The sequence below is a fragment of the Falco cherrug genome, chromosome 6, assembly GCF_023634085.1.
Source record: "Falco cherrug isolate bFalChe1 chromosome 6, bFalChe1.pri, whole genome shotgun sequence".
In the NCBI taxonomy this organism is placed as follows: Eukaryota; Metazoa; Chordata; class Aves; order Falconiformes; family Falconidae; genus Falco; species Falco cherrug.
Genome location: NC_073702.1, coordinates 25362936 through 25378231, shown reverse-complemented (window position 1 = coordinate 25378231; position 15296 = coordinate 25362936). Strand labels below are relative to the sequence as shown.

At 38.1% G+C, this 15296-nt stretch overlaps 1 protein-coding gene across 3 annotated transcripts in view; it reads right to left on the bottom strand.

Moving 5' to 3' along the window:
- The window catches only part of TRAPPC12 (trafficking protein particle complex subunit 12), a 61784-nt gene that overhangs the window by 11792 nt on the left and 34696 nt on the right, over positions 1-15296 (bottom strand). For all 3 annotated transcript variants that reach the window (XM_055713863.1, XM_055713864.1, XM_055713865.1), the window contains exons 7-8: positions 10372-10444; positions 6554-6627 (exon numbers count right to left, since the gene is read on the bottom strand). In XM_055713863.1, the coding sequence (XP_055569838.1) occupies positions 6554-6627; positions 10372-10444 (147 nt within the window). The remainder of the gene's footprint in view (positions 1-6553; positions 6628-10371; positions 10445-15296) is intronic.

Sequence of the window (15296 nt, the reverse complement as noted above, 5' to 3'; positions counted from 1 at the left end):
TGTGCTCCAGGTGTAATGATTTTTTTTTCTTCAGGTCACACTTAAAAGGATCGAACTCTGCATCCAGCTCTGGAGTCTTCAGCGCAGGAAAGACATGGACCTGTTGGGGCAGGTTCGGAGGAGGGCCACAAAAACAGTTAGAGGGCTGGAGCATCTGTCCTATGCAGAAAGGCTGAACAGGGCTGGGGTTGTTCAGCCTGGAGAAGAGAAGGCAAGGCTCTGGGGAGACCTTAGTGCAGCCTTCCAGTTTTTAAAGGGGGCGTATAAGAAAGATGGGTCCAAACTTTTTTAGCAGGGTCTGCTCTGATAGGACAAGGGACAATAGGTTTAAACTTAAAGAGGGTAAATTTAGATTAGATACAAAGAAGAAATTTTTTATGGTGAAGGTGGTGAAATACTGGAACAGGTAGCCCAAATAGGTAGTAGATGCCCCATCCCTGGAAACATACAAAGTCAATTGGATGGGGCTCTGAGCAAACTGATCTAGTTGAAAATGTCCCTGCTCATTGCAGGGAGTGTGTGTTGGACTAATGACCTTCAAATATGTCTGCCAACCCAAACTATACTATGATTCTACTTGACCTGTGTACCAGGTCACCATTTGAACATACTACTTGTTTCATACACACAAAAAAATCAAGAGAAGTCTCTGGAGCCTGATCTGTATGTGAGAGAAATTATATGTCCTATAATAGCAGAGGCTGACTTAAACAGCCCAGGAGGCACTCTGCAGGATGTTTCTTTTGCAAACAATGTTTTTATTGTGGGTATAATAATTAATTCTGAACAGTTAATTATTAACGCGTAAAGCTGATTCCACTTCTAGTGTGCCACGCCATGTTCATGCTTATTATTGGTAAAGGAAAGAGTTCAGAGCAAAGACAACACACCACACACATAAAAATATATATTTATTTAAATTGACTTATTTAGCATTCAGAATTCAAATGTGATGAAATGTATGCTACCAAAATTTTTCATGAATTTATGACTTAGGACAAACACAATTTTCACTGTAACAGCTCTCACTAAAGGATGTCATTGATCATGGAGTCCCACTGTGTTAGGCAGGCATAAAAAACTTGGAATAGGGACCCTCTGATCTGGCTCCTTACAAGAAACCCATCCACACTTGTACAAAGTATTAATACCTGCAAGAGCGTCATTTATAAAATCCGAAGGATCGTCTATGACTGTGAATTCTATCCCTTTAAGCAAAAAATGTTCTTACTGGAAAAATGATTTTTTTGTATGAAATTTGAGGTTTTGCACTGTCTTCCATTCTATGGTCTACAGCTGCCCCTTACCCAGCACTCAGTCTCACGCACACTCTAAGGCTTAGGCTACACAACAAAGATGCATAACACGACTGTGACTGATGGAGGCTTTACAGTTACACCCCCAAACTGACACAGAAACCAACTCCCAAAAGATCATGCAGTTATCTGACAGAAACAGAAAAGTTCTTCTGTAGCTTAGTTTACAGTTTAGCAATTTCAATTGCAGAAAAGTCTCGCCCAGAAGCAGCTGCACGAGAGGCCACTGTTTGCACAACTGTAGCACCACAAGCTCCCTACCATAGGTAGTAACCAGACTGTAGGTAGCAACCAGACTTGGTAGCAACAAGCAGCCAAGTAATGTTCTGGATGCCCATGCTGCAGGGGTTTCATGGACTTGGCCTAGAACTAGGGCCTACTCAGGCAAAGAAACCCTCCTCTCCTTTTGCATTCCTCATCACGTGACTGTACAGCAGCATATGCATTATTACTAGGAGTACGTAAACATTCACACCTCCTAAAATGTGAGAGTAGAGGTGAAGCGTTAGAAGTCTATGCACTGTATATGTGGATATGGCACCCTGTCTCCATACAATGGCATAGCACACAGCATCTGGGCTTATCTACCCCACTCCTACCCAGGAGATGACAAGAGACTAAGGTACTTATGTCCAAAGACACCACTAAGCATAGGCAAGGATGGCCCCAGGAAGAAACTGTAAAACATTATCAAAATATCCAGGCTTGCTTCTAAATACAACCTAATTTTGTAGTTACTCCAGGATCCCACAGTGAGTTTCACACACACTTAGTCTTCACCCCCTCATCACGGAAGCAGGAATAGATTTCTAGAGTATCCTACCTGTGATTACAGACTAATACTATTCTGTGGCAAGTTAAAAGCATCTTCTCTGAAAGTTCCTTCTGAAGGAGCACATTGTAAAGTAGAGGAGATTTGGTCTTACTTACTAAAGACTTGGCTTTCACTCCCAGCTTTACTAATGTGACATGATACAAGCAAAATTGTCTGAGAGAATGATAAATAGACACTCTCCCAAAGGAACAAAGTCTTGGTTGATACAAGTTGCAGTTGTGAGGAGCAAAACATATTAAGTACTGCCAGTAAAAAACCCCAGTGACTACAGCTTGAGATCATAAGACTTCAAGGTGGGGTTGATCTATGGTCATGGTCTTTAATTCCTGAAGATCACAAGCCTTCAGATTTTCCACACCTTCATAAAAAAATCCCCAAAGAAGGACTTAAGTTACACAATTCAGGGTATGAATGAGAGCTGGCCTATTGTTTTATAATTCAGTACCTCTTTTATTTTGAAAATTTGGAGTTAATGTAAAATATACTCAGCCAAAATAGTTCTAGTAAGCCATTGGATCTACCTGCACAAAAATAAAAAATGGGGTTTGTTTTTCCTTTAATGCACTGCAGTATAATTGTATTTCCCTTCATGGTCACTGCGTTACACATTTTCATGTTTCACTCACCACCACCTTAAGTACTTAAAATATTAATTATGAGATATTTATAAATAAGCATAAATCACCACTATCTATAAAACACTAAGAGTAAGTTCAATAAACCCTACACTAAAAATCAGCTTTAGTTATACAAAGTGTATAGTTTATAAATACTGTATTTTGGGAAGAGAGGACATGGGTAACTTACCCTTCCTCTTGTCTAGTGCACTTGTGGAAGGGTTATGAAAGCAGCGATACAGAGCGTTATGAATCCAAAGAGCAGTACTGCAGCACAGTTAGGCAAAAGACAATGATTCATGCCGTCCTTCTCCTTTAAATCATAGCAGAACCGAAGTCCTTAGGCATCAGTCCCTTACGTCACTAGTACAGGCTGTTAGCTCCTTCTTGGTACAGTTTTAATTGTATTAGACCCAAATTAAAATAAACTCTAATGCTTTTTTTTTTTTTTTAAACGAAGAGCAAGTTTTACAAGTTCTACAAAAGCTAAGACAACACTGAAACAGAAATCTAAAAAGTGCAAAATGCGCCTTTAATTAGACTGCAATTATAATATATATGGAAAGTACTTAAGTGTTTATTCCTCAGAGGTAAAAGTCTGGTAAGATAATGTCAAAAGCGATTTTAGCTCAGATGAAAAGAACTTAAAAAGTTTTCGAGACACTTCCATGGTGATTTAGTAAAATGACAGGCATTTTGCTACTAAGACTGTTGAAATGAAGCAATGCACATAATCAGTTGCATTTTAAATGAATATTCCCTCATGCTGCTATATTCAGGGTACACTTTCATAGCGACTTAAGCCCACAATTCTTGTAAATGGAATTCTACAATGACACGTTACATGGTCTCCCTTTCCCTTGCTGCTGTATTTCTACCTCCCACCTTAAGTTCCCCCTTGTTTACATGAAATGGGAAAATCCAATTCAGTCGATATCCCTGAGATCCACCATTTCTTTGGTTTTTTCAGTTGGTTAAGTCCAATAGTGGTGCACAGAAGGAAGGTAGAATACCTTTGAGAAAGAGTATACAAAGAGAAGTGGAGGAACAGGAAAAAAATATAGTAAACCTGCCTTAAACTGCTACTGAACTGTATCATCGGTCACACTGATGAAGGGACACAGCAGACAGAATTCAGTACCTAGGGAAGATTTTCCCAGGTTAAAGGGGACTTGTGACAGGACAGGTTTCCTGCACAAGTGTGGGCAAACCACTTCTTTGCATCTCACTCACTACCTCCAAAACAATGTATCTCTACACCTCAATAACTTAATTAGATGTTTAGCTATGAAACTAATGAGGCCATATTTAAAAAGACAAAAATCATCGTGCTACATAAACAGAATTCCTTGAGTCAGATAAATAATGCAGAAGCGATATGACATGAAATAAACCTAATTAAACTTGAGGATAATGAAAATAGATTTGAATAGTTATAGGCCCAAAATCTAATCAAAGTATTTTTTTTAATATATTTTCAAGCATCAATCCTGACAAGATTGTTCCCTATTAAATGTTACTGAAGGTTTTCAGCCAAAGAAAGATGTTAGGAAAAGATAATCAGTTTTTCTTTCTTTATACCAATCTCACATAGAGTTACTTTATTATTATTATTATTCTTAATCTACTAATAGCACAAGTTATTCCATTCACCTAATAGTACTTGGGGATCAAATATCAGCATATTGCAATATTATAAACGTTCACTAGATGGCAATAGATGGCACTGACTCGGGAAAGAAATCAGGGTTTTTTTTTAAAGTACATACACTTGAAATACTTGAATAAAAACAAATGCAGTTTTTAAAGTGTATTACACAACAGCAAAAACATCATAAACAAGTGGAACTCTTCACTGTTAACGTTAAATGCCACTGTTATAACTGTTCATAAGAGAATTAACAAAAGTGTGCTTAAAAATTATTTGAAGAAAATAAGTTTCATACTTAATATTCTAGAAGGTGGTGAAGATGATTATAGCATTGCTGCATGTTAAAATGGTCTAAACGGTCTTAAAATTATTAAGCTTATAAATAACCAATATGATTATCTCAGAGAAGATCTGTCACATAAGTGGAAAAATTAACTTAATGCAGTACTCTGATTGTAACTGCAACATGACTGTTCGAAAAATCTTACTCTCTACTACTCCATATAGGGATACTTCTGAAAACTAAGAGACTTAAAACTACTCCATAGCCAATGTACTGAAATGCAAATTTCAGATGGAAGTAATTATGCACTGACATGCATTTGTGGGTAATCTGGAAGTTATTATGGAACCATAAATTTTTAACTTAACAGCTGTGAGACAGGTCCTAAATACAATTGGTCTTAAGAAGTATCTGAGCTGCAGTATTTCTAAAGTACCACTTCCAAAAAAGTGATAATCAGTAATTACAAATATATTTCTATTATTAGAAGAAAACAGCACTAACAGGACCAAACCAGAAGAAAGGTGAGAACTGTGCATGCCTGTGGATTTGTGTGTACACAAGAAAAAACACTGAAAGTGTTAAAAACAATTCACAGCCAAAGTAAAGTGAACTTCTTGAAAAATATATTACCCTCACTTTCTTATTTATATATTCTCTTTTGTTTGGGATGACAACTCAACTATTCTCCATTTGCTTTCTGAAAAAGAAAGTTCCTTAAGAAATGAACCTATGTCAAGTACCTACTTCAAAACACAAATGCTTACTAAATCTTAAAAATACCTCATGCTTTATTGGAAAATTATTTCTATTCAAGACAGAAATTTTCTGATTGCAGTATCATTATGAATAGAAATTTCTGTTTTCCCTAATTCTCTTAAAAAGGATACTCCATTTCATGTAAAGCAGTATTGGGGTAACTAGATCTTATCTAAAAAATACATGCTTTTTGAGGTATGGTACTATTAAGAATGGAGCCCCATTTGGGAAGTAGCTTAGTTAACATCAGAGGGTCAGGTCTGGCATGACCTTGGGCAATCAAAGAGCAAGGAACAAAGAGTGCAAATCTTGGTCTGTGAAGATTATACTGCTGACGGCTCTACTCCAAGGCTGTCGCTGCTAATTGATTTGTGAAGTACAGTTAAGCTCAGGATAACAGCAGTTTGCTGCAAGAATGGTGATATTCATGTTTCCCTGACCGTGAGGTGGACAGCAAAATAAGTTTTATTTCTACTTCCTGAATACAAGGAGAAGTTTAAATTAACTAGAGATCGGTTAAAAAAGCAAGCAGGAATCAAGGGAAAAAACCCAAACACTGCAAGCTAGTTACTTTTGCTTTTATTCCTTTCTCTTCTGCCCCTACCCACTTGTGAGGATTTAAGCTTGAAAGAAGATATCTTGCAATTGAGATAGGTTGACAAGGGAGGATGCATTTAGATGTTCTGGATCTTCAGCATACACAAAGGCTACAGCACTATTAACTCTCACAAACAGAGCAACAGTCCTACAGCACAGTTTGAAAAAGACAGAGCACATAATTGCTTTTAATTACAGCATTTAGTTAAGTGTTTGAAAAATTCAATTTAAAAATGCAAATTTTGTATTGTTACAGCATGTTCTCTAGGATGATTTGGGGAGAAGTAAGTACAGATACGTTCACAAAAAACATTAATGCAAATAGTTATCTATTAAATAAGACATTATTAAGTCTAATTATTTCTTCACTAAGCAAAACCTTCAAGTACAGTCAGGTAGTCTTCCCTTATCTATGCACCAGTAATTCTCTTGCACTTTCTCTGACATTCTATTCCAGAAAATACGGTACCTCTGCAGTTGCTGCCACCCACGTACCTTCATCATTAGCAGACAGTTTGCCATGGAGTACATCACTCTGCCCAGACGTGACCTCCACAGCTGAACAGAGGCTGCAAAATAAGAGCAGCTTGTGAATTTGCACAAATAAATTAGAGGTTCTTTCTTGCCATCAATTATTGGTCCTATGAATTACAATTTTGAAAGATCTCCTCATTAACACCACTGGGGTTTAGCCTACGATTTTTAATTCTCGGCCATGCTGCACCATCAGACAGAAAATTCTGCATCTCTCAGAGGGAACTGCTCAAGCAGCTCTGGGTACCATATATGATGTAACAACACAAAACACAGACGGCCACGCAGCTTTGAGCTCAGGCCAAATATTAAACACCAAAAGCAGCCACGCAATTTCCAATACCAGAACAAAAGGTGCATAAAAAGATTCAAGTGATAATGAGCATCAGTTTAAATCTACAGCATTAAATGTGATAAATTCAAAAATCAAACACAGCTGAAATGTCATTTCAGAGCCAAAACACGCAGGGTGAGAACTGGCTGAGTCTGGAACTGTTTGTGCTTGCCTCTGGCTTAGAGATATACTGGAAAAAATCTGCCAAGCCTGTCTGCTTTCCCCATGCTCTTGGAGCTTGCAGGCATTAAAAGCTGCAGCAGCAGACTTCTCTCTTTTGCTTTGCAGACAGACTCCTGATGTTTTAAAAGAACAGTTCACGCAGATCCTTATTTTCTCTTGTGTTACAGTACCATACATCAATGCTCGAAATATTCTTCTAATCCTCAAAAATAAGCATTAGGAGTATTAATTGAGTACATTTGGAAAATAAATGTATCTCAGTCAATCAGCTGTCAAGGTCACTGTAATGATTTGAAAGGGGGGGAGGAAAAGGAGAAGAGGCTATTCCAGAGACTGTGATAACTGAGACCACTCATTTGTATCAATAATGTAGTCTCTGATGAAAGAATGGCAGGTCACATAAATAATTCTTTCAGCACACATAAATGCCATTACAAACCAGAAGAGAGCTTAGTGAAATGTCTACTCCCCTCCCTAAAAAGAAAAGCACTCCTTCAATCCTCTCCAACAAAAAACAAACAAACAAAATAACCCCCAACCCATTTCCCAAATTATCACTGTCAAAAGAGGGGCATAAGGTGGGGCCCAAGTCTGAATACAGCATTTCACCCACCCAAATCGTTCATTACTCCTAGCTTTTGTTTTAGAAATTCACCCCAACCACACATCACTACTGCTATTAATGGAGAGGATGCTGTAAACCATGAGCAAATATTTTACAATATACTTCTGGGTTTTTTTTCTCCTTACAAGTGTCTGTAAAACCTCAACATAATTAAATAACTCTCCTTTGTTATTTCACTTCTGTTAATCTCTCCTTTTTGCATGCCTTCACAGTTTGGTAACCACATTCAGCCTTTTAGGACTTAGGTAACAACAAATTATATGCCGATTCCTGCAGTGGAGACATCTAGGTATCCTGTTAACAACCGAACAGCACCAGCTACGGTTCTCAGAAAGGACTGCAAAATAGACAGACTGGATGTCTTTAGTCTGTGCTATAAACTGAGCAGGAACCTGGTCTGGAAATTCTGTAGTGCTGTGGGATGAGGCTTCTTAGCACTGGCAGAAGAGGGTTAAAGAAAACCTGCAAAGCAGTAAACAAAATCGAAACCCAAACAGCAGATCATTGTATACTACTGTGATGCCTGAAACCCACTCTGCAGGTCCATGCAGCCAGGCTTTCACTCTAAGCATTCGTTTTTCCTTCTTATTTATCAAGGACTCTATACTCCACACTGCCATTCATTTCAATAGGAGCTCTGTGCACTAAAAAGTTGCAAAATTGGCATCTTACAGAATGCATTACCAGGCAGGTGGTGCAATGCTAACTCTCTCTGCCTGTTGAAAAACTGGCAAATGAGGTACTCGGTTCCAGACTAGAGATGTACATGGTAAATTGACTGGTGTGGCACCTCCATACACCAACAATAACGAAATTACAGGCTAAGCATAATCCTTATAATGAATTAAGGCTGTCTTCACATAAAGTTAATAAGGGTTGCTTCAGCTAGTCTCACATGAAAAACCCCAAACCTATTATCTGCCTCCTGGAGCTCCAAATGCAGCAAAGAAACGTACGGGGAACAGACCTGGCTGACCTCCACAGACAATAGCAGTCAACAGCCTCCGCAAAGGTCCCATGGGCTTTTTGGCAGTCTTAAACCTACAGGCAGCTGCACAGTAGACATACAAAGACGTTTCCAAATTTCAGCAGCCTTGTCCCTTGGTAACTACTAGCTGCTGCTTTCCTAACTATGACTCCTCCTGGGCTCATCTCAGCTCTAAAGCAGCGGCAGAGAGGAAAAACCAAGGAGCCAGAAAGTCATGAGTGAGGCAGACAGCAGGACACAGGACTATGACACTGCTAGGAAAAAGTCCTTGTACCTTAAAGGGGGATCAGTGTCTTAGTTTTAAAGGGCTAAAAAGAAAAAGAATGTGGGGATAAATAAGGAAAAAAATGGCAACAGAAAGAGGATAACAGGGAAAAGTAAGTAGGAGAACAGAAGGAAGAATAGTAGATGCAAGGAGAGAAGAACAGAAACTCCTGGATCTCTGTGGATAAATCTTCAATATTAGATTCTCTTCTTCCTAACCCTTTTGAGAAGAGTAGGAAGTGTATTCATTTGACTATATTTGCAAATGCCTTTATGAAATATGCTGCTCCCATGTGCATTCACTTTTTCAGGACATATCTAGATGGTGTATGAAGTCAAGTAAATAACACATTAAGGCTGCTTTTACGTCCAGTCGATTTGAAGACCAGGCAGAAGAGTTCAGACAGCTCTGCACCCTTCCATACAGACACTGTTTTAGGGAGATGTTTATACTAATTTTTTAACTCCGCTAACAACTCTGCTTGACCTCTTCCTGTCTCAGAGGCAGACTTTTACTTCCCACAGACTGTAGGTGAATGTAATCCTAGAAAGAAGATGGTAAGACTCCTTAGACTGTTAGCTGAAGCTGAACGGTTTTCTTGGCTTGGTGTTTTCAACTTGCTAAGCACCATGAGTCATTCATATAATCCGTAACAATCCCTAAAATGTCACCTCTTGTCCAATTCTTAAGTGTACTCAAATTACTTCATTAGTATAAATTCTTTTAGGAAAAAAAAAGATGCTTGGACAACTAATTTGTCCTGATGACCCTTCTTTAGGCAGTAATGTGTCCTACACTATTGAAGCTAAACAACTAAGATAGAAGGAACTGGGAAACAAACATAATTGTAAATAAAATAAACAAAATTATGATGCAGATATCATCTAAATCTTATTCCTAAAAGTTACTTAGTTATTTCAGGAGTCTAAGTACCATGCAGCTACGCTGAGACTCAGCCACCTATGTAGCAGCATCCTAGGCCACTACAGCCCTTGTATAATGGCAGTTCGATCTAAAAAAATATGGTGGATTTCAGACATGAGGATCAAGAGAAGCCAGTCAGCCAAGGCTTAAGATGAAACATCCATCTAGCTGTGACAGCAATGCACTTATATATTAATCAATAAAGGACAGCAGCCATGTTCTTTATTTCTTCTAAGTAGGAAAAAAGAATTTAGTACATCAGTTTGATCAAGGGCAAAACTGTGAAATTAATTCCAGCAAATAAAGTACTAGGTGTATCATTTCAGAGGCTGAGTAGGCTACGAGATTACAAGAATACTGTTTTAACAACTCTAGGGCAGTCTTGTGAAAACTTCTGGCATACTTAGGCAAGTGATAAAAACACACCGCCTGTGAAAAAAATGTTTTAAAGAATACCTACCTTGTCTGTTCTCCTGTGTAATGTTAGTCATGCTTCCATCTTCAGCTAAGCCTTGTTCCAAATTTTCTAGTATCTGTAGTAAATTTTTGAAGTAACCAACATGAGTTTAAACAGCACTATATATTTAATGCAAATTATCTACAATTGACATTCCATAGGTAAACCAATTCAGGCAGGAATGCCCCACCTAGGTACAGTTCAAAACTACTGATTATTACCATAGCTAGATCAACTGCACAAAGTCAGAAAGACATTGTATGGTAGAAGATTATTAAGAGTTCAGGTTTCTGATACCTACAGACCACGAAATGTCAACACACTAGGGACATATTTTGTTAAGCAAAACATGAAATGCTTCACCAGAGAATTAATATTAATGACCACAGAGCCAGTCAAACTGATTTTTCATAGAAAGCCACTGCCTCTTGACTCCCCCACCCTAAGTATGGGCTCCGCTTTCATCCTTTTGTCCTTTATGAAGTAGTCCTTTTAGTTCTTCCTGCAATTTCCTTCTCAAAGTTTGGGTTTTATTGCTTCTTTTTATTTATTATAGATTTTAAATCATGTAAATGGTTGAGTGAATGAAACATTTGTTGTTTTATTGGAAGAATGAAAACGTAAACCTAATGAAGCTTCTGTCTTAAGCACTTTTAAAATATGTATGTAAGGTTCCGTTTGAAATGCATGTCAACTTTCTCTTTTCTAATCCCATTATGGTTCCTCCAAATTTGTTTTCCGATTCCCACAGATCACCCCATTTCTCCTGTTATAGATGCATAACTTTGGTTGTAGAACAATGCTTGAGATTTCCTTCAAAAAACTATTAATAAAGCCCACTTGCTGTATGTAATCAGCCGCTGTGGTTAGCCTACTGGGGAAATACAAGCGTTGCCTCTTGCGGGGACTGAGTGCACTGCTGAACACACAGCTCCAAGTTTCCGTCAGTATAAGAATCCTACACCAGCAAAGCATTCCAATTGTGCTCAATGCTTTCTCAGCAAACACTTGAAAACAACACAGGAAATCCTCCAAAGCAAAGACAGGTAGATTTAATCTGGCCTCAGACAGCATGTTGGTGTCTTCTACAGTCAATGAAGTGAAATTGGTACTTCCAGGAGGCCAGTTCATGCCACCTGTTTTAGACATCTTGAGGTGGAAGGAACTGCCCTGTGAGACACCAAGCTCTTTTCAGAGTAGATTGAAAGCTTGAAGTTAGATGCCATAAATTTAGCTGCAAAAGAACCGAAGAGCAAGGAGAGACACACAATGAAATGACAGCAGTTACCACATGCCAGCTGAGCCAGGGTAATTTTCCTGATAAAATTGCTAGCCCGTGACAAATATAAAGTAATATGATTTAGTGTAAACCTCGTTCACAGAGGGCTAGGCTAAGTTGCCTTACCTCAGATTCTGAGAGGCTATAATCATACGCCAGTAGATACTGCAGCTTAGTTGATAGGTGCCAATTTATGAGATGGCAGTGGCACACCTGCAAGACTGCATCTCACTCCCACTTTCAAAAGCAGTGTAGCCACTTAGAAATCGCTTAGAAACCAAAGCACCACATTTCAGTGTTAAATGCCTAGCGTATAATGAGGCACCTTGTCAGAGAAAAAAAATTCTTCTCTCACACAAACCAAAACCACCTTACTGTTTTCTGTCCAGTCTAAACCCATGATTTTTCTCTTTCCCTGGAAAATATCTAGTGATCATTTCTCATTCACAATAAGGCTCTAAGTTCTTACTCTTGAAATGGTCTAAACATAACCAGGTATCTTCATCAATGAGACATGATGTCCTATTTAAAAATACAACAGGTTTCTCTGAAAACATGGTCAATAACATCACGAAAAAAGAAAAAAAATTAGATATTAGCATACAAATAGAGTATTACATTAACTATTCTGTGACATTACTTGGGGATATCTAGCCATCACCTCAAGCTCAACATAATTAAAGCAGAACTCTGTGCTGATTTAAGGCTAATTGTTTTATTCCCTAGGTTTATCTCCTTTTGCCCTTCTTAAGTATAAGAATATCATCTGCAGTTCTTCAGTATTTGGTCATGTCTGCAGTTTTCCAAGAATTGTTTAATAGTAACATTAATGATTCAGGTAGTTCCTCAGTGTAAGCTATCTGGGTTAGTTGACATGAAATGTTTAATTTTAGCAAATCCCCTCAGCCCACTTCTCTACAGATGGTAAACTGCTTATTCTAGCAATATCACATGGGATAGCTCTAAACATCCTTGTTTCTATTATAAAGAGAAATATGATTGAACACTTCTGCCATTTACTTAAAACACCGGTTTTACACATGACCCATGATTTTTCTTGCTTTGAATATTTATAAATGCAGTTTCACTGGCTAATATTGCTTCAGAGCCTTCTGTTTCACTCTTTATCAATTGCCTGTATACTGTAATTACTAACCTATGCACATGACCACTTGCATTCCTAGTTTCTTACACATCCCTTTTTAATATTTTATTTCTTCTTCCACAGCTTTTCACCAGCATTGGCTTCTTACTCAAAATAAACTTTTTTTTGGTGATTCTGTAATTGTGGCTTTTTAGGTACTCGGTCTGGTGCAGGATCATCATCATTTCTGCAAATTCATCAAACAAGGCGTCAAGACGAATACCCTCTAGACTGAAGTAACATTTGAGAAACAGAATATTTATGTGACCCTAGTAACTGAGCCAGAACTGGAAGTTGAATGAAAATGAAAATAAAACCAAATCTAACCAAACCTAAACAAAAAAAAGAGACAAAAGTTCATCACTTTGGAAGTAAAACAGAAGACCAGGAGATACGAAGAATGTGTATGGGAAGGGCCAGGGAGGAACGTAACTACTCATGAAGGAGAGTGATGGAACTCAGAGGGAGCGGCTGATGGACAAATGGCATGAAGTATTTTTGAAAAGTTGTGCAGAGCTAACAAACACTTTTGCAGAGGCTTTTTTAGGAAGCAAGACTGTTAACCCACTTGCTACTGCTCCACCCACCTGGTAGAAGAGCCCAGAACAGCTCTGCCATTTGAGGGATTAGGGTTAAAAAGTGAAATAGGCTGTGCTATGAGATGTGTGCATTGCCAGAAGCTCTCTGTCAGTCAGCTAGGATACTTATGCACAAACAAGGGAGGAGTTTAGATTAAGCCTGACTGTCATTCTTTTCACATTTTGGTCTCCAGGTAAGCATTTATTAGCATGTCCTCAGCATTACTAGCACTAAAGTGATCATGTCTGTGTTTTTAAATGAATGCTTGAAAAGAGCAAACCCTTTTGTGATTTAAATGACTATTGTTACTGCTTAGCTATTTCTTGGCAACGATTTATTTCAAGGTGGACTTACTAGGGCAACAACTCACTTAGGCAATTCATGTTGGGAAGACCAGCAATAACAGAGACAGTAACAATTTCAGTGGATTCCTCCAGCAGGGTATAATACCCATTTGGCATTACAGATTATTTCTTTCCCAAAAGCTGTTCCTATAGACAGAGATGTAAAATACCCAACCACATCTTGATTACAAATATGCAGGAATACTGGAAAATGTTAAAATGTTATTGCCTCTACAGAGAAAATGAAAACTATATTTTTGCACTCAACCTCCAATCCTGCTTCAGGTACCAGAAATATGTAAGCAGATGGGGCCTGAAGAGACCGAGTTACCAAAACAGTGACAAAATAAACATGGTTAGAACTTTAAGTCAAATGGCTAATTCAAAGTTGAAAAGTGTCTGCAGAATGCGTACAACAAAAAGCAAGAGGGAATTTAGCAGGTTAAAAGGAAGTATGAGATAGGAAAAAAAAACCCCACTAGAATAACATTAAGGAAGAGAAACAAAACAGAAAGACAAATTTTCTTATGATAAGAATGCATTAGCATTAGCCTGGAACAGCCTCCCAGGGGATGTGGCCTCAGCTCCATAGGTTCACTCATTAAAAACTAGAAAACAACCTTGCACTGCAGAGAGACAGACTAGGTGAGCTAATAGGTCTTTTCTCTCTTCTAGCTTCTATGACTCCAAGATCATCTCATTTACATAATGACTATTCGTATGCCCTTCTGTAAATATGGATGACCAAAGATTATTTTTCCACTTTTTAAAACAGGGAAGTAAAACACTAGAGGGTTTTGGCTGAAAGCTCCCCAATTAATTCTGTTATAACCCAAACGGTTCCCAAGAGTCATATACAAATATTAAGACTAATGAGTGTACATCCTTTATATTATTTTCTTGGCTATGCCATGGGTTTTTAAAAGTGTTATGAACTTTATTCTTGTACATTCCAGGTGAGATAGAGAGTATTACACTAACAGCATTTTATACAAAAATCAAAACATATATTCAAACAATGGTTTTTGTCAGCCAACCCTGACTTCAAATGGTTAAAATATCACCAATTTAAAACTGTCTTTCAAAAACATATTTATCTTTACAAGCTGCTCTTTTTCACACTCTTGTTTCTATAGTTGTCTTTGAATTTCTCCAAAAGACAAGGTATTTAATTGAATGCAAATAAATGAAGTAATCTGCAATGAGGTGTCTAGAATAACGGATCAGAAATATTCCCTTGAGAAGGACGGTATGTTTTACTTGTTGGTTTGTAGTTTTCTGTGTACTCTAAAAATGAGCATCCATCAGCACAGACAATGGCTTGTCCTGGCTATGGTATCCTGGCTCTAATGGAAGCTTTCAGAAGCAAAGGGAGATCGTTCTCTTTCTGACTGCAGCTGAACACACTAACCTGGGAGAAACTTTGCAAACTCAGGCACAGGAAGGCAGAGAAAAGAGATGGCAATCCACGAACCAACAGCAAGTGAGAACAGGGGACTCCTCTGAAAAGCTAGTGGAAGATGTGCAGCCAGCCACAAAGCAGCTTTCCCCAAGGGGAAGATCATACAGAATTTGTAGCGAC